The 20214-nt window shown below is 39.3% G+C and overlaps 1 protein-coding gene and 1 long non-coding RNA gene across 5 annotated transcripts in view; one reads left to right on the forward strand and one right to left on the reverse strand.

The window, feature by feature from the left end:
- Positions 1–20214, reverse strand: part of rai14 (retinoic acid induced 14) — a 38046-nt gene that overhangs the window by 14156 nt on the left and 3676 nt on the right. For all 4 annotated transcript variants that reach the window (XM_035668602.1, XM_035668603.1, XM_035668600.1 and 1 more), the window contains 4 exons: positions 3999–4129; positions 1919–2007; positions 1672–1736; positions 352–409 (listed from right to left, as the gene is read on the reverse strand). In XM_035668602.1, coding sequence (XP_035524495.1) covers positions 352–409; positions 1672–1736; positions 1919–2007; positions 3999–4129 — 343 coding nt within the window. The remainder of the gene's footprint in view (positions 1–351; positions 410–1671; positions 1737–1918; positions 2008–3998; positions 4130–20214) is intronic.
- On the forward strand, positions 6954–17006 carry LOC118333090. Its single transcript, XR_004796950.1, has 3 exons — positions 6954–7077; positions 9714–9764; positions 15857–17006. It is a non-coding gene; the product is annotated as an uncharacterized LOC118333090 (long non-coding RNA).

Here is a 20214-nt window from a genome sequence, read left to right on the forward strand (position 1 = left end):
ACTAACATCAGCATAGTAACACAAACCGGAAAGCGGCTCAAAAGAGAGTCGCCATATTCAGTGCAGGCAGACGTTGTTGAAAAATATTATTTTTGGACAGAAATTGGCAGCCTCATGAAAAAATAATCCCATCACTCAAGAGACAGTGTAGCATTTGGTTTGAATGAAAACCTACAAGAGTATTATGGGAACTTTAATCGCTTAATTCCAAATATGGTAGATGATTTCATCCAAATAAAAGAAGAGCTTAAACTTCATATCACAAGATATTTTCCCACGTCCTTGTCTAAGCAGACTAATCTTCAATAAAAGCACTTCTGTTTGATTAACTCTCAATATTGAGACACTTACCAGCGTGATGCAGAGCAGCTCTTCCTGAGCTGTCTACAGCATCGATGGGGCATTTACTCTGGTGGGGAAACAGAAACATATTAGACGTGCAAATTAATGTTACACATGAATTGTGAATGATTATGAAAGAAAAGTCCCATTGTTAAATGTGCACACTTTTTGTGTCAGTAGTCTGTGACATGCAATACATCTCATTGCTTGCTGTGATTACATTTAGTCTCTCCTCTCCATCATCCTGACGCAGCTCTTGTTAATTTAGTAAATTCTTACATTTCCCTGAAGGGGTTTTTTCGGATAATGTGCCCGACTATGTTCCAAAATGTGTGCAAATTATTCTCTAAATGCATTTCAGACTACTGTAGAGCATCAGCAATAATGTTAGTGGAGTTTATTTTTTGAGGAACTGACACCAAAATCTGTTTACCACTGCTGCTTTATATAGATGAAATGTTTATCTGATAAAAGACAACACTGGAAATGCACTGGAAACACACATTAGCAGCAAACAACATATTACTGCATTTTTTAATCTTTTCTCCCCATAGTATGCTAGTAGTGATGACCTGCTACAAATTTTAGGAATCATCACACTATTTGTTGCTAATAGCTGTTAATATTTGGTGCAACTCCATGTCTAGTGAAGACACAAAGGTTTGCTAGAACGTGACAATACAAATCAGTTTGAGACACACAGGGCAAAACTTGCTTTGTGTACCAGTAGACTTGGATGAATGTTTGACCAGGCAGGTGTGTGTTGCTGAGATGCTGCAGACTGTCATGGGATAGTTAGGTCAGCAGATCAGAGAAGGAAGAGTGTGAGTGTGTGTGTGTGTGTGTGTGTGTGTGTGTGTATGTGTGTGTGTCTCCTCCTGCTGAGAATTGCTGATTTGCACACACATACACACACAATCAGCAGGCTGAAGGAAGTAAAACTGTCTGGTTTCAGACATCTTAGGAGAAAAGTGAGACTATTCCGAGTGTAGGTTTCATACGGTTCACGCTCCGACTTTCACACATCCCTTATTTGCTTCACCAAGTAATGCGTCCAAGAAGAAGTCCTGCTGGGTGACTGGATGCTCTGCCACCAAAACATTCTTGCTTCCATATTTGTTGCACTTTTTGTTCTACGACACATCTTGAAAACATTTACTGATCCAAAAATACTGCAATGTTTGCAATTGCAGTATCTTATCCCTGTAGGACCATATTGTGTGTAAAACGCATGGCTTGATAGATAAAAGCATTATTTTCAGTGCATTAAATATGATTTTAGAGATAAAACTCACAGTTTGTACCTTATAAAAAGTCTCCTTCTCTTACCTGAATGAGCTTTTTACAGCACTCGATGTGACTGTTTTTGGCTGCCAAGTGTAACGGATTGAAACCTGAATATAAATCAATAATAATTAAAGAATTTAGTGACAAATTGGATAAAATTGAAAAAACACAAGAAAGCAACTTAGAAGGTAAAGTGCCACCAGAAAGTATGAATTACCAAAACCAACAAACCTCAAATCAAACAAGTAACACAACAACATTATACTCTTACAATGATGACAGTACATACCTGCAGCATCAGTGATTGTCAGGTCAGCTCCATGGGCCAGGATGATGGATAGACAGACTGTCTGACCGCGTGCAGCTGCCACATGAAGACTACACACAAACCAAGAGAAAAGAACCAATTACAAAATTCACTAATTGTTAGCTGTAAAGTCACAACAGAGATTTTTGTACAACTACTCTTTCTTTACTAGTTTTCAGAACAGCGTTAGAAATCTCATGACAAAATGTGCATCTCCAGTAGTGACCACACTGTACTGGTGAGTGTAAATAAAGTCCTACCACTAAAGTAATCAAACCTACTTTTCTGCTGTCAAATCTAATGAAGCTGCCTCTTTGTTTCACACTAAAGATAGATCAGAAGCTACAGTTTTTGGATGAAAGGTAAAATGTCAAACGGCATTATAACAAAGTATTATATTTCTGAAGTGGTCTACATATCTAAGTCTCAGACCCCAAACATTTTTACATCATCATGAGTTAAATCATGAATAGTTTTTCAGTGAAAATTAAATTTGTGATGCAAAAATGATAACTCTCACACTAATCGTGGATCATATCAATTGCAATATCTATCAAAATAATCGCAATATGATATTACCATATCATGCTGCACTAGCATAAATACTGGAAACAGGAGGAAACAGCTAGCCTGGTTTTTAATCTAAAAAAGTAGCTCATTTTTTTGAATCTTTAATTTTCTTGGCCAGGTGCAGTGACTTCCTGCAGAATTCAGGAAGTCACTGCACCTGGCCAAAAAATAGTAAAGGACACTGTAAAACCACGTTTTTACACTTCATTGCCTGCTTGTGCGTATGTGTGCAGGAGGCAATCAATACAACCCCATTCCAGCTCAGCGAGCAGAATGAAAACACTGCACATGCCCAGCCTTCCCTTGGTGTGTGTGTGTGTGTGTGTGTGTGTGTGTGTGTGTAGGATACACACTCTCACACACTCACAACTATGCCCACATGCCTTTCAATCAGGTTTAATCACCATAGAGATACTGTAGACTCCTCCTTTGTGCGTCCTGAAAAGATTGGAGCGTTGAGATCCCAAACCACCACATTCATCATGATTTACAAAGGCTGTGAGTATGCATCTGTATGTGTGTTTCTGTGTTCCAGTTCCACACAGAGAAAAGGTCAAGGATGTGAACTACCGGTGGAACAAAAACGCCTGTGTTTGTTGCAGCATGTTGAGAATCTGTGCATTCGTTTCTCCCTGCATTTGCTCCTGTGTTTTGATCTTCCTGGCTCTGTGTGAGCTGCTTAACACATTGAGGTCAGTGGGTGTTGTGTTTCAGAAAAAGAAAGAGGTCAAATATTAACACTGAGCCTCTGTGTTATCAGCAATCTCAATCGGTGAGGCAGTGAGTTCCACCGCCTCTGGAAAAATAAAATGACTCTTAAAACACTCAATGTCTGAGAGTGAATGGTTGAAAATGTCAACCCTTCAGAAACGAAGAAGAACACAAGTATTTTTAGATTGGCCATTCATTTTTAACACTGTGCTGTGGAGCGTGAAAGTAGTTTCATAAGGCCAAGAATTTGAGCATATGCTGGAGATATATGAAAGGAAACACAAAAATCACCATAACTGGATAATGTTCCCTGAAATTGAATACACCCACTTCTATTTTACCACAATCAGACCCTTTCTTATCACTCTTTTTGTTGAGCCGTCTAAATAACAGCAACACATTTAGCTAAACAAGACAGCAAAGTGGAGATTTGTACATCTTATTCTACTCTGGTTACTCTGGTTTGGTTTGCAGTCTCATCAGTGTAACTGAATGCAAGTCTTTCTGTTTTCACTGAATTGCAACAGAAGCCACTACAGGCTATTGTCTCTGTCGATTAAATATTGTGCTGGAGTAACTTTTTACGGTAGTAGTTATGATTCTGATGTACTTTACTGTTCCCATGAGGAAATTGGGGTCAACTAGGATTCATACACTGATTACAGAAATGCATAAATTAATGTACAGCACAAACATGTGCCAAAAGGTAATTTGACTGGTAAATCTGTACAAAAGCTATTTTTGTTTGAATTCTTTTGTAGATAACAGTACGAATGCTTACGCCGACTTTCCCTCGCTGTCCAGCTTTACAGCGCTGGCACCTTTCTTGGCCAGAAGCGATGCCACCTTCTCCACCTCGCCATGCTCCACTGCAGCAAGCAGGCGCTCGTCGTTTTTGTTCCACTCATTGACCTATAGAGGATGATTTGGAAAAAAAGGAGAGAAAGACAGAGAAAGAGGGAGAATAAAGGAAAAAGAGAGCAAAACAAGAGCAATTAGGTAAGACAAAAAGCTGATATCAAATATAATCAATGGGGAATAGGAAACCAGGAGGTGGAAGATGCATCCATGGTTTTAATTCTAATAAAGTATCTTATCTCTAATAATGTATACATTCCTCACAATGACGTACTTTATCAGACATTGACACCCATATTAACAAACCTTACTCTGCAGCCAAAACGACTGAGATGCCCTTAATGTGAGTAATGTTTCTCAAAGGGAGAGAATGTTTTTTTGGCTCTGCTGTAGCCCACACAAAATATTTGTGTCCATATGTGGGAACACGCGCACACACACACACACACAAGCAAGTACACAAGCAACATCCAATGTGGTTATGCGCACTGACTCACACATACACAAACCAAATGGCCCCCACATTTGTATCACTGACAGGCTGTTCGGTTATTGGAAAGATTCAAGCATGATCTCATACAGAGACAGTGTTCCTACACTGCAGTCTGAAAATGCAGCACAATAAGTTTTAAGTGCTGTACACTACAGAGTTTACCTCTGCCCAGAAACAAAACTGTGTAATAAACCAAAATGAGGAGTCAAACTGGGATAGAAGTAGCAGTCTGGTCATAAACGTACAGTATAACTGCTCATTTAGAGACAGATTAGAAAATGTGTTTAAAGAAAGAAAGAAAAACATGATAATAGAGTAAGGGGAGAACTGAACCTGTGCACCCCCAACATGTTGGAAGCACAAGTTCATCAGTCAGCTCTCCTGTACGGATTAGTATGCAGCACAGTATTAGATTTGACCTGATGGCCTACTGACCTACACGTGAAAAGGGTATGAACTCTGTGACTCCATAAATACTTGTGGTGGCAAACTGTACCCTATTTTAAGAGTGCAACAAGCCACCATGGTGATACATGCAATCACTGCAATACATTTTGCACAGCTGGTGGAAAAATGCAAGGCTATAAAAATCCCTTCTGTCACTGGAACAGCTAGTATGACCACTGAGCTCTGCAGCCTGAGCCACGTAGTCATTAATGTGGACCAGTGAGGAAATAAAAAATACTAAATTGTTGGTGTTTTAAAAACTGAAAGCCTAAGATGACTGACAGTGGAGAAACATTTTGGTGTTCAGGCAAGGAGCTCTGGTAAATTATAAAAAAAACACCCACACCCTCACACACACACACCTTTTGGCATCCAGGTTTCGAAGAACTGAAGCAATAGGTAAGGTACTATTTAGGAGGCGGTATAAGATGAGAAAGTTCTCAGACAGACTAGAAATAACAGATTGGATATACAGACACTCAGCTGAGCACTGACGTGTGAAAAAGATATATGGATCTATCAGGTGTCCTACCAAGTCTATGATGAGCAGTGATGGACACACACAAGTATTTCCAAGAATATCCAAGACCAGTTTAGAGTTGCTACAAAATAAATGCAGGATCAGGGAAAACCTTCCTTTACTACACATGTACAGTGGTAGAGAGAAGAATTCATTATAGAAAACTGATGAAAACACTGGGAGATGAGATTTAAACCACTTGTCAGTGCTGTTGGAAAATCAGCTAACAATGGGAGTTCATTTGCGTTTTAACATTGTGGTTGCACAATTCCTATATTATTGGGAATGTTAGCAATACAGCCAGCATTAGACCTTTACTAAATAGCATGTTCCTCAGTATCCCCCAGAAACTTCTGCTGTGTTGAGCAATGTGTTAACTAGTGAGTCCCAGTTTTGTTTGTATCATATACATGCACAAGGATGCACACATATACATAAATACACACATGTACCCAAGCATGCAGGCAACCTGATACACATTCACTTCCACTGGCTTCACGCTACTCCACTGACCGGCAGTTGGTTGTGGTAATGTGCAACTAAGCGTAGCAATGCACCAACAAAGGTAAGTAAGAAGAACACCGCAAGCTAGCAAACATGGATGTAAACATTGCACAATTTAAAATATTCAAAAAATTTGCTTGTGCAAATGTTTTATGTGGACGAATATACATTTAACACATTTGTTAGGCCTCAAGAATATACAAACAATGCATTTTGGTGAGGAGCACTAAAAGAAAACACCACAGGGCACATTTAAGTTGCAGTGTACTGCACTAAAGACTCCACTATACTATACAAAACTGTGCATGCAGAAAATGTTTCAACTGTCATCTACTAACAAAGTTGATCATTAGACAAGAATATGTGGCTTTCCACCTCTGCCCAACAATTTCCTGGGGTTTGGAGAAAAACATTCACAAAGGTTCTGTTGAAGTTGGTAAGTAAAGGAAAGTGGAACAGAGAAGTCACTCTGACTTCATTTGCATCTGTCTGACACTATGATTGGTGTGCAGTGAAACATGACACAGCATGAGATAGCAGAAGCTATAAAGGAGATGTCCCATATGGTGTAGTGGTTAGGAGTCCTTGTTTTCACAGAGGTGGCCTGGATTAGCCTCCCAGTATGCTGGTATAAAGTCTCATGATTTTCATACAGCCAGTCATGTGTTGCTCAGTCAGTGTGCAGGGCACTGAGGCAAATACTAAAAATAGGTACACTCAAGATGATAGAGGAACGGAAAAAGATGAATATGCTGTACAAAACAGAGGCTTAACTGAAGAAAATGGAAAGAAAAATGNNCTACATATTGTTTCTGTTGCCAAAATCTTCAAAGAGAATGCAAAAGGAACTTGGCCAGTGGTTTGTTTATATAATTCAACACTGTATCCAGTACTCTTCTTATCATGTTTTGCGGACATCAGGAAGGGTGGAACTTGCTGCTGTAATTGAGTGGCTTTATGATCCGGAAACAGCGGCAAAACAAACTCACTCCCGTACATGACAGATTGAATAACAGGAGCAGTCACATCTTGCAGAAGGTGAGGAGTCCCTTAATGTTCCTTGAATTTAAACCTAACTTGTACGTTGTGCATCTGAAAACTTTTGTAACTTATCAGATCTCACAAAGTATCATAAATAAATCAACTTTTTTCCCCCCCAATTCATGTTGGGGTTGGTTCCAGCTTCCCTGGGACCCATCTGATCAAACCAGACTTTTCTAGATAATTTAATTCTGCACCCTTGCCTAGTCCAGGTTGAAAGACTACTATGAATGTATATATTTTCTAATGTCTCAAATAACTGCTAACTATGCAATGTTTCAGAGACGTTTTCCACTCACTAGTCTGCAAGAGGACAGTAATTATATCTTGGTTCCTGGCTTCCACTCAAGCAGCAAATATTTAATTCCGGGTATGAAAGGATTTTCAGAGTTGCTCAATCAGACGAGCATCTCACAAATGATACTGAAACCACAAAAAACTGGTATAGTACCTGGATGGGAATTTTATTTAAGCTACAGAAGTGTGCTGGGAAAATGCTTTTAAATGCACCATGCAATGAAAGTACTACCAAAAACACCCATACAAACCTGTCCAACCTAAGAGGACAGTAAGAGGAGTAACCCGGCAATTAGAAAGTTAGAGTGCCATTATGGAGACAGAAAACCAGAAACAAGGTATGAGCTAGTGCAGCGATTTAAAACTAAGGTCCAGTGATCTGGGTACTGTACCTTTTCTTAGTTCATAGATAGGTTGTACTATCAGTACGAGTGAAAACCAGCTCTCAGTAAAGATTTATTCATGCTATAGTTGGTTGTCAGTTGCTTTGAATCATGAAACTGCAGAACATTTAGGGCAAAGACTGGGGAAGGAAGGCCCGCTACACTTTCTTCTAACAATTGCCTTGAGGGCAAAATTTCTCTCTAACAGTACTCAACTCTTCAAAAGCTTTTACCTTATCTGAACCTCTACTATGTCTACAGAGAAGAGTCAACACTGCCATTCTCTAACAAATGATTCTATAATTCATGATAAGTTAGTTTCATATTGAGCAGGACTTCCTCTGTGTACACTGAAGCATCACACTGGTCACTCTCAACTGCAGCATGGCACAAAAGCAGAAATGTACATCTGAGGCTGCAAACAACCATTATTTTCACTGGCAATTAATTTAGAGATTATTTCTCCCCATTAATCTTTACTATCTAACTAACAGTACAAAATCCAACCCCACTTTTTCGACTAATTGGCTCGTTGCAGCTTTACAAATATCCATAACGTAATTATGTGTGACTTTTCTGGTCACAGTAAATAGGTTGGGGGTCACTCTTTGATTCTTTAACTGTAAAAGAAACATCCATCCAAAAAATGACAAGTTTACAGTTGACATTTGCAGTGAATGCTCCTATCGTGGTCTCATTAACAAGAACAGCATGTGGGAGAAAAACTGGCATGGACTTAGAACTCCTACCAACACAAATACCCCCTACCAGCAGTAATATAAAAAATGACAGGGGAAACACTGATGTACTGTATTGCATGCTCCTGCCTAATGGCCTCTGTGATTTTAATAGGCTACACAAAAAAATGAAGGGCCGTCACGATAGAGCAGCATGACACCGATAGCATTAGACTACATTGTAATGGACAGGTTTAAGTGGAGCGGAATGCACTGCTCCAGTTTCGGTCACATACACAAATAGTGTCATCGCAGGGAGGCTGATGAAATAATCATGTTCTGGCAGAGATGGTGCAAAATCAGCACGGACCTCTGCTCCAACAAAAAGTGATTCAACAAAAAAATGTTCTAACCAAAAAAAACTTCTGAACACTGTACCATACACTGGCAGTGCATCAATAGGGAAAATATCCCTAAATTAAATGACAATTTATGTTTCTCCCTCCTAGGCATATGAGCACTCTATAACAAGAGATTAAATTAAATGGTGGTTTAAAGATATTCCTGCAGTGTAAAATAGCTGTATATAGTAGAAAGGTAGGCTACATAAGTAACTGCAAGATGGTAGGAAACTAAATATGTGGTTCCGATGGGAAAGGGTTTATTGTGAGGGGGAAAAGGTGTGGGGACAAGAAGCTGATAGAGAGAGTTAATTTAATTAATTTAAAAAAAAAAATAAAACACGCTGAAAAAAGTTATTAGTCAACAGAAAATAAATCAACAAATATTTTGCAAATCTATTAATCAATTTCCACCTTTAATGAAAACAAGTTTAAGTTTAAGTTTATCAAACACAGCAAAACCGGTGCACAACACATGAAGACTAAACAACAATATCTGCTTGTATTAAATACTGTAGGCTTAGCTTACATTGGTTTGCACTGGACAGCATGGGTTTAACCCACATTGGTTTGGTTAAGTCATGGGTCACTAATCCTGATATTATAAAACCAGTAAGCATTGTTGTTCTGCATGTATCACTAGGAAGTGAAAAGGATCTCACTTCCTCTCTTGCTTTCGGTTTCCTAGACTGCCCGTCTTCTCCAGCTCTGTGTTAGTCCTGCCTCTCTTTCAGGTTTTTGTGCTGCCATAAGTGTGTTTACATTGGGATCAGGGTGTGGACTGTAGTGTTGATTCCCTCTCTGTCTTTAGCCTGACACTCATTAAGACACACAAAGAGTCGGCTGATAACACTAAGTGTTTCCTGTTTGTCCAGGCTGCAGGCTGGCTGCAAGGACAAGGGGCAAGAGAACAAGGAGCAACAGAGGTAAAGGGCTAAGGGAATCAGATTCATTTTACTATGCAATGCGTGTTTCTTTACAGTTATATTTTAATGAGTGAATCCTACCTCCCTCCTCTCCTCATATGTCTCACAGGTGTTCATTTATTTCTATTCTAAGTCCTTAAAACAATTTGTGGAAACACAACTTCACAATATACAGTCGTTACTACAGTTTCAGAATAATGTGCAAACAAATCAGATGCACAACAAGTGTGTATATGTGCCTGTTTGTTAACCTAATGGTTTTTGCATAAACATGTCTGCCCAGAGGGTTTTTTCTACTTCTCTGAACTTCCTCAGTTCTCTGAAGGAAAAACAAACTGAGATTGGGAAACAGTAATTCCTACATCACATTCTGTATGTTTATAGAGTTCAGTCACTAAGAGCAAGTGGAGTTTAACAGAAAAACATTTACTTTACAAACCCTTTAGTATTTCCCTCAAAATATACATTTTTGTTGATGGATGAAAAGGTGTTTGTTCTTCTTTGATTTTCTGGGGAGTCCTGTTTGCTTTAATGCAGCTACTTAAACTCCATATAAAATGTGGTAAAAGCTTATACAACTAATTTAAAACTAACCTAAGCTTGACCTGATAAGCAAAGAGCCCAGAAGGCCTTTTGGCTCATTTGTTTGTCAATGAACATATAACTGAGCTCTTTGTGAACCCTAGTGACACGCATGTTAATAAATCCTTTCCCAGGAAATCTAAAGATTAGGGGAAAAAAAGTCAAAAGCAAAACCAGGACTATGCATATCCACAAGAATACCATAGAAATCCAGGAATGACTTCTCCAGATGCCTTGTGATAGATTAAAGTGTTGTTTAAGGGAAATATGACCTGGCAGTGGCAGCAGACTCAATGGCAATAATACTCTGGGGATGAAAAGTATCCTTAACAAATTGAATGGTGATCTGGAAAGTAATTGTCAGGACATGTTGCTTTGACTGAAGTGTTGAACAGACAGATCAATCAACTACAGGCCTTGCAGTTAGCTGGGCAAGAAACGCAAAATCTTTAGACATAAAGAACACAAGGGAAAGAAATGAGGAGTCCACTCACTTACTAGAAGGCTAAAACATGGAAAAGGAAATAAAACAAGCCAAGTCAGGTCATGTCAAGTAGAAAGGGAAAAACCAACCAATGCAGCATAATATTATTAGGTAGAAACTACAGAGAAAGTATTTTCTTACTCACAGGTTCTCGGAGAGATGACTAAACTCAACATGAACACACAACGCTATGCACTGTTCCAGTTCACACACTAAACCAACTGAACCAGGTTTGCTTCTCGTGTCAATAAGAAGTACACTGTCTATGGGATTTCATGCAGAGATGAAAGATAAAGCTAAATAAATGCAGCACGAAAGTAGGTTAGATGGAAGGGAAGACACACAAACAACAACAACAGACTCCAGAGGGGAATAACCTCTATACAGCTTACAGGAATATTCTTTGTTTGAGAGAGTGGTTGAGAGACAGAGGAGGGCAGTATAGGCAGGAAGTAAAGGAGAGGATGGAAGAGCGAACAGTGTACAGAGCAAAAGGGAAAAGAAACAGTGAAGGAGAGACGGATTGACACACAGACAATTTCTCTGCCCTTTGATCAGTAGTGACTGTTAACTTCAAACCCTTATCTGCAACAAAGCAGATGCTCCAATGTCCTCAAACAATACATCCTTTCTCTCGGGCCACAGCTGAAACCGCTTACTGCCCTCTGTACTACACACACACACATCAACACGAGAACACACACACACACACACACACGCAAGCACACCACAATAGTTTACTAGACTCTGAAACTCAAACCCAGAGTAAGAGAGTTAGTAGACAGAACTGTTAAACAAAGACCAGATGGCTGCTCTCATAATGAAAGATGTTGCCATGTATTTCACAATACTGCCCAATCTGGACCACAGGTTTAGATAATGAAGTCAACTTACATCAGAAGAATCTCATTAGGCAACCTCGTTCTAGATTAGCTGCAATTTTACCATCTCCCCAGTAAATGTGGTTGGTACAGTCAATACATTGTCCATGTGTGAACGTCAGGCACTGGTGTAGGTAAAAGAGTATTTTGAGTTAGCATGTTGTACAGATCGTAAAGCCCCTTGAGGCAAACTGTGAGGCTTTATACAACTTTATTCACGTATGCAGTAGTACTCTCCAAGACCTGTAAACAGACTTTGTGTAAAATTGGTACCTTTCAGACACCAATGAGAGCCAAGTGGAATTGCACCTCTATTAACACCCAATGTCTGCCAAGGGTGCTTCTTTACACCCACTTTGCCAATATCCGACACTGCCATGGAGAATATCTGTGCCAGTGAAACACTGATGATTAATCACATTCAAAGGAATCGAGGAATTACCACGTCAATTTATCTGAGATCATAGGTCTGTCGTTAATTCGTAAGAGAAACATGTTTGCAAATAATGTGCAAAAAAGGAACACATGATTGTGTAAGGTGCGTTGCATAGAGCCTCTACGGCTTTATTCCAGTTATTTTTAGCTTTCCTCCATTTGTTTTTTTTAATACTGAGAGTCATTCAACATTAGGATTTTTCTTGGAATGCTAAATGCAGTGTGCTGGAGACATGCCTCTCTCTGGAAGTACTGCGGGCCAAATAAGCACTGTGTTCATCCTTCACACTTACAGGATTTGAAAATAGTTTTGTCCTAAAGGTGGTGAAACTTTTTATAGATATATGATCTCATTATTGTTTAAATAGTCTCGCTCTCTCCCTCTATCTCTCAGCCTTTCCACTGTTGACTGAAGACAGAGAGGAAACAAAAAAAACTAAACTGTCATCACATCATCCATCAGCACCCCCTTTGCCCTCTCTTCACTTCAGTATCGAACCTTAAAAACCCACATTAGCTGACATGTCCCCCTGACCTCTCTAATTACCTCTTATTTTACTGCTTTTCTAGTGTTCCTCTCATAAGGAACACTATGAGGTCACCGTGACTCCTCAAACCCATTGTGCTCACATTATGGTTAAATGTGTAAAATTACAGCTAGTTAAAATGTAATTTCTACAGTATATTAAAGTGTGTTTTGCTTACTGCTTTATAGGCAGCCATCTTGTTAAAAGGGGCGAAAAACAATGAGCCTACCACATATACATACAATTTACTACACAGTTCTTTTCACTTATTGTACTTCTTTTAAAGTTGAAGGATTGATGCAGAAGTCTGGCGTAGGACATTTATGGGTGCAAGAAGACCTTCAGTAAAAAATAGCCCTTGTGCAACACTTCCTCCTGACACAAATAGCCTTTCCTGCCCTATAAATAAACACTGTTGGACTTGGAAAGCAACCAGCCTCATTACGCTCAAGGGCTGCTCATAAAGTCAGTAGAGTAGGGCAAAAATATATCCTTAATTTCAGTCAGGATAGGGTTCATGCACACACACACACACACACACTAACACAGATGCACACAGATATCAGTCAGCGTGCAAAGAGTCAAAGTAGGGTCAAATAAGAAATATACAGTTACACAGTCAGATCATTCTGTTGAACTCCGAGGACAACATTTTGGGCAACAAATCTGAAACAGGAAACCGTGTTTGTCTGGCTGCTCTACATTAAAGCTGTATCCATAAAACCGTCTGTCACTTTCATCGCTTTAAAGACGGAACTAAAAACACACCTCAAAAATGTTTGTGGGCCACACCAGGTTTTAGAAGTACAGTGCAAATCAAGGAGAGCAATGCCAAAAGTCTCTCATGAAGGAAAGTTTTTTCAGGTGAACTGAGTCTAACCCTCCCTCCATCCATCTCCTAGCATGAATATTGTTCCAGTTGTTCAGCGCAGGCCAAACTAAACAACCCGTCTAAAACAAACCGGGGGGCGGGGAACCTCACTGCCTTTCTCGCCAAAATAGGGTTTCCTCGGCCTGCTCACTTTCTTTCCCATCATCCCCAACCTTGCCTCCTTTATCCGGTTTTTGTTCCTCATTATTATATTCTTTGTCTCTTCTTCTCTCACTTTACAACCTTTCATCCAACTCCTCTCATCCAACTTATCTGCGTTCCTCTGCAGTATTTCTCTGGTGCCTCACAGCTTTACATAATCTACATGTAGTCCTGAACCGTGTCAACACATGGTGAGTTATGCTACACTGGATGTACAGCCACAGTTTTCTAAACAACTTTAAACTCACACTGCTAAATACACCATCAATAAAAAAATTCCATAAACACAAATACACAAACATGACGCACAAGGTGGCAGACAAGCACCCGCGTCATCATCACCAATGTCTTCACACCCACCAGACAACAAACAAGCCTAAGCACAAACCACGCCCACACATAAAGGGCATGCAATCACACGCACAGACACAAGGATCACAGCCGCCTGCTTTTAGGCCCAGTGCTTCATGTTCTTGCTGATGAGCAGGTTTCCTGGCTGTTTATCTGTAGTTCATGCACACAAGCGATAAGGGTTAAAGAGATCCCATGGGCACTTCCTGTTTTAATTGGATCCATGTTTAAACAGGCTCTAAGCCATTTTCCTCTTCCCTTCCTTGAATTAACTAGTTAAAGTCCGTACTGTTTTTAGAAGTGCTTCTGGTCAAACTCAAGGGTGAAGCTTTAGGATAAGGAGCACAGTGCTAGTGCAATCACCAGCTAACTAACTGTGGCAACTAAAGTAGCAGCAGAAGTGGACTGGCCATACATGCTACATAAGCTACTATAAGTAGGTAGTCCACTAATTGAAATTGCTCAAGTCCCACTGCTGTGAGTGGATTATGTTAATCCACCTTGCATAGCCTCTGCCATCAGTGTGTGAATGTGACATGTAAACATTGGATTTAAAAATGGATTCAGACTATCAATTATTAAAACTGTTGCTAATTCATTTCCTGTCGATTGACTGACTGATTAATCGACTGATCGCATCAGCTCTAAACCTAAGCCATGGCTTCACATGTGTGTGATTGGGTGGTGGGTCGCTAATCCTCCTGATAATCATGATTAAATCAAACTGATAAATGCTGTGATCCTTACGTTCCCTTCTCTGTATTGGTTGTATTTTTATATCAATGTTGAGACTTACTGCAGTTTCTCAAGTGGATGTCGATATAATCTGAATATCTAGAGATTAAATACTAGAGTAAGTGTGAACAGGGCTGTAGTTTTCCCCTTGGAGTGCTGTACTATCTCCTGCTGACAACACACACACACACACACACACACACACACACAGAGAGAGACACACACCCTTCCTCCACCTCCTCTCCCAGATTAATATTGGGCCGTCCCAGAGGTTTTTGCTGTCAGTCCCAGAACTAATACCCTTTCACTACGCCCAGCCAGAACAAACCATTCCATGCCAAACCAAGTCAGATGAGGCCAAATCAAACAGAGCCAAGTGGATATACTTCAGGCTGTGCTTCAGTTAAAAAGAAACCTTCTATAATTGAAGGACTGCAGCATTATTGTGTTACTATATAATAATAATGATTTTGTATTGATTGTATTGTATTGTATTGAATTGTATTGTTTGAACTTAACGTGAAAACATTTTTCTCTAATGGCCACATCCTCATGTACTGAGAAGGAGGGGAAATATTATGGTTTAATGTTTTCAACCACCCAGACAGTGCACAATGCATTATTTAGAAATGTTTTCAGATGATCAGCATGTGACTTTCTTCACAGTGCTGCTCCAACACAGCAGACACATTTCATAACTCCTGATAAGAAGGACTCCATTACTCCAGTATTTACACACTCTAGCTAAATAAAGACTGCAAACCAATGCATGTTTCCTTTTCTTTGTAAAAGAGAAACTGAAGTCTTGATACCAAGATTGATACTACCATTTGTGTTTCATCCAACCGACCTGAATCCTCAAGTTTTGTATTGCAATTTAAATGTCTCGCGATATATCTTTACATTCCTAGTCTGGACCTTATCAGAGAAACAAGCTGAGCAAACGTTAGCAGCAGCTCTACTGGCAGACCCTCCGACGTGTCCTTTATCCGCCTAACAGCACCGGAGAAACACTGACTTATAAGGTGAAACTGCCTTATTCTGTTTTTGGTTTTAATCACCAGATCCAGTTTGTTTTGGAGAGGAGAAAACCTCAGCGGGTAATTCTGCTCCCAGTAGAAACCTCCTGAACGATGAACACTGAACGAATGCTAACCAGGAGAAGCTGACTGCAGTGCCGGCAACGGTCGTGAAGACAACAACTCCCATGATCCCACACTACCTCACTACGTCATCAAACTCCGTCTTTTATTATTGTTTTGATGTGAGAGACCCCTTGGCAGGAGAAATTACACATTGTCTGTTTAATAAGTGCCAAAAAGAGAGCAAACCGTAAATGTAGAGTTTAGTCTCCAGTGTCGTGGAGCTCGGATGAACTGAAGCCATGAAACAGCTGCGTGGAGTGAAAGGAGACAGCATAATCCACACATCAATTAGACACAGAGAGACTGGATGATACGGCGAGGGTGTGTGTGTCTGTGCATATGCTGTGGATACTGGTCTCAAGCGTGTGTGTGTGTGTGTGTGTGTGTGTGTGTGTGAGAGAGAAAGAGCATGTGTGAAAGCCTTGAGTAATCCTGCTTAGTCTAGCAGCTGGGGGAGCAGGTTGAAGTAGTGTGACAGTATGAAGGGCTGGGTGAGGGTTTAATACTAAAACTACTGTCAACAATAGAATACACACATAATATTTAACAAAGAATGTGCGAGAGTGTGTGTACAACAGCACTGCCAGGAAGTAATGTGCTTGGGGGATAGTAGTAAGGGGCTGAGAGTAAGTAAATTAACTCATGTAGAGCAGCTCTGCTCAAACAGCAGGGACAGGGTCGTTAATGTGGTCTCAAAGGGTTCACGCACACTACTAGATTTAATTAAGATTTCTCAAACTAATTACACATGGCTGTTTTTTCTAACATTAAGGCTGTTTCAAGGAAACCCGAAGAAAAACTATTGTGCTTTCAGAATGATTTTCTACTATAGAACGGTTTTTATTGTATTGTACTACAGAGAATCTCAATATCTTCTTGTTCTCAACCACAATGTAACTGAAAACGACATTACGTTAGTGTATTTTACAACTGAAGATTTAAAAACTTTATATTTCTCAAAGTAAGTATAAAAATCATCATATAATTTTGATATCAGCACTAAAACTCAGCTATGGTATTTTAAATAGCATCAACAATGCCAAACAATATCCACCCCTACTAAACTATAGACGTGTGATTTTTATACTATGACAGTTTTCCTAAAATAAAATAATGACATGTATTGTATTGCCAGACTCTTGCCAATACACAGCCCTAATGAATTCAAATCCAATTAATTGAAAAAGTTATGGAAATCACAATTTTTCCAAGTGCAATATCCAAATCACAGAAGCAGCAACTTTTTGATTGAGCTAAAATGTGTGCCAAAACAGCATTATAACAAAGTACTGTAGTGCCGCAGAATCTTGTTTTCCAGATGTTAGAAAACATGTTGGTTTGGTACAAACCCCAACAAATGTCACATCATCATAATTGTTGTGTTTTTTTCAGTGAAAATTTAATTTGTGATGCAAAAATGATCATTCCCACTAATCGTGAATCATATCCTAATATATCTGGGGGGTTTTTTGCCATATCGTGCAGCCCTTCTACAGTGTCATTTGCATTCATACATCATCTTACTTTGCTTTGGCTGTCTGGACAACTCTGTTCCTTACACATCAAAATGAAGCGAAATTGACTGAACTGGCAAAACTATTTCTGACAGCTGATTGTTCAGAATGCCTCTAAGTCTGTCTGTGGCTGTTCGCCAACCCCATTCCCAGAAACCAGATTACACCGTCTGCTTGTCTTAAACACTGCTCACACACACACATACAGGACCTCCCTCATTATACTGACTGTTTGACCAAACAGGCTTAGCTGAAATGATCCACAAACGAATCCCAAAATGTCAATGATATATTCCAAAGACAGACACAGACAACCAGAAACAACACTCAAATGCAGACACAGAGTCTAGCAGACAGACATGCAAACATTTCAGAACACACACACACACACACACACACACACACACTGAAGAATTCCTCTAATTCACGTTGACCTTGCATAACTACACACCTGCTCACAGTCTGATAAGGCAACACTGGTGTTACTCCCTTTTAGGTACAGGCATGCACAGAATTTTGGTGGACAAATTTAATGTGGAAAAAGTCAGACCACAACACAGCCACAATGATCCCAGTGCAGAAAAAATACTGTTGCAAAATCTGTGAGAAAATCACACATAATGCTTTTGTGCAGCAGTAAAGCTGTTTAATATTAAGGGTGGAAATGCATGAGCACCTTAAGCGTAGGCGGCGTTTTCACACTACTTAGCCTTACAGTACATTCATAGTTCAGCGTTTGAGAAAGCCGATCTACTTAACCTGGTGACACATTCTGCTGAGTCTGCCTGCCTGCACAGTTTTATGCTAGTTTACGCTTTTTTACAGCCAAACATATTTTCATATAACAATAACATATACTGGAAGGTTAAAAAAATGAGTTACAAGCATACCTCAAACATAATGTGGTAAGAAAGGTCTTTTTTTCAAGCTGCCAAGCATCAAGGCTGGTAAATGTTGACCTAATCAGCACTGCTTTAAGTGCCAGTTCTAGTTCAATGTATATTTATGAGTCATCATAATCATCGCTTACAGTACAAAAACTATCACACTGATAATCTTTACACAACCTGACCTTCACATCTTGCCTATCATTTCTGTAGCTGACACAATCTGGTACTGCAGCATAATCAATAACACAGCTGCTCTCGAAATGAAGTACATAGCGCGGGATAAAGTGATATATTAACCTCCTAACCTTAAATATTCTCTAACCTTAAGTGCCTATAAAGTTAGATTTATATTTCTATACACTGGACCACATATATTAAATTTCACTGGCGCACAGCCAACCATTAAACACCATCACAACGCATAAAATCATACACATGGCCAAAGAAGAGAGAAAATAATAACCTCAAAAAGTATCATAAATATCAATGTATTAATGGAAGAAAGATAACAGCTGCACAGTGCAAAGTAAAGTGACACATTATGGCTTATGTATGTATCAAAGGTTGTGTCTTTCACTAGCTAATGGTATGAAGGATAATCTGTTGGTGTATATATATATATATATATATATATAAATTATCTGCCTCTGAGTAGCATCTCCCTCACTGTATATTGAGTACATTCAGACCACAACACGTCATTTATGGCTGTACCACCGCAAACTATGTTTCACATTTGGAAAATTCATATGTAATAGAATTTCAAATTAAGCTCTGTGGGTCTGCACACAAACAGGCACAATTAATTGTAGTAATTATGTGTCTGAATCTCGGAACAGAAAAAAAACAACAACACAGGCGTAATTAGTGACATTAATAATGGCTTCACTCTATCTAGTTTTGCCAGTTCCAGTGTCCTGATATTGTGCATGATGGCGCACTTTCATGGCTTACTGGGACAATTAAATCGTTAATGTTATTAGTGACACATGTACTTTTTATGTTAAAATGTGTGCTGTGAAAAAGCCCTAATGAGTTGTGCACTGTCACACAAACAATGCACTGGTCCATCTAGAGTATGACACAGACAAATGCATGGGTTCTGTTATTCTTGTAGAGCTGGCATTACATGGGAGGTCTGGTAGATGAATAAATCAATATATACACGTTTGAATGATGTTGGTCTTTCTAGTTTCAGTGGAGAAAGTCCAAAAAATGTATGTTTGAATTGTGAAACCATCACTCAATGTGTATTATCAGGCCATATCATCCCTCTCAACATTTAGCCCTTATACTGCCTGCACCCTATTACAGTAATACATCTTACTTTCTCCTCCCATTACATTTCTACCTTATTTAGGCCTCATGTTGAAGAGGTGTTTGAGTAAAGGTTTGGCTGCCTGATGCATTCAGTTCACTAGGCTGGAGGCGGATCCTTAACGTGAAGCATTCAGGAAAGATTTGACACTAAAACACAGATTCCATTACACATTATCTGCAAATGTCTTCATAGAAAAGCTATTTATAGGCATTAGGTTTCTGCTATTTAGTTTTTTTTTTTTTTAAATGAAGGGCTGGTTTTAGGGGGAAACATTCCTGGGTAATCTTTCACTGACACACGCAGCCTCAAATAGAACCAAAGAGATATTTTCTTTCTATTACGGTTGCTCTGGGTTTCTATAAAAAGCAATGGAATGACTTTTGGCTCAGGGGATAAACATGCTGGCCTCTGCATATCTTAATCATGACCATTAATTTTAATCACCATGTGTGCACTAGAATGCTGGCACTGTTTTACCCAGGAGACTACTTCACTGAAAGTTACTTGTTTTTAAAAGGTATAATGGATCTTTCTTTTAATTAAAATAATATA

The sequence above is a fragment of the Morone saxatilis genome, unplaced genomic scaffold (assembly GCF_004916995.1).
Source record: "Morone saxatilis isolate NCDOM2014 unplaced genomic scaffold, NCSU_SB_2.0 Contig21, whole genome shotgun sequence".
Classification (NCBI taxonomy): domain Eukaryota; kingdom Metazoa; phylum Chordata; class Actinopteri; family Moronidae; genus Morone; species Morone saxatilis.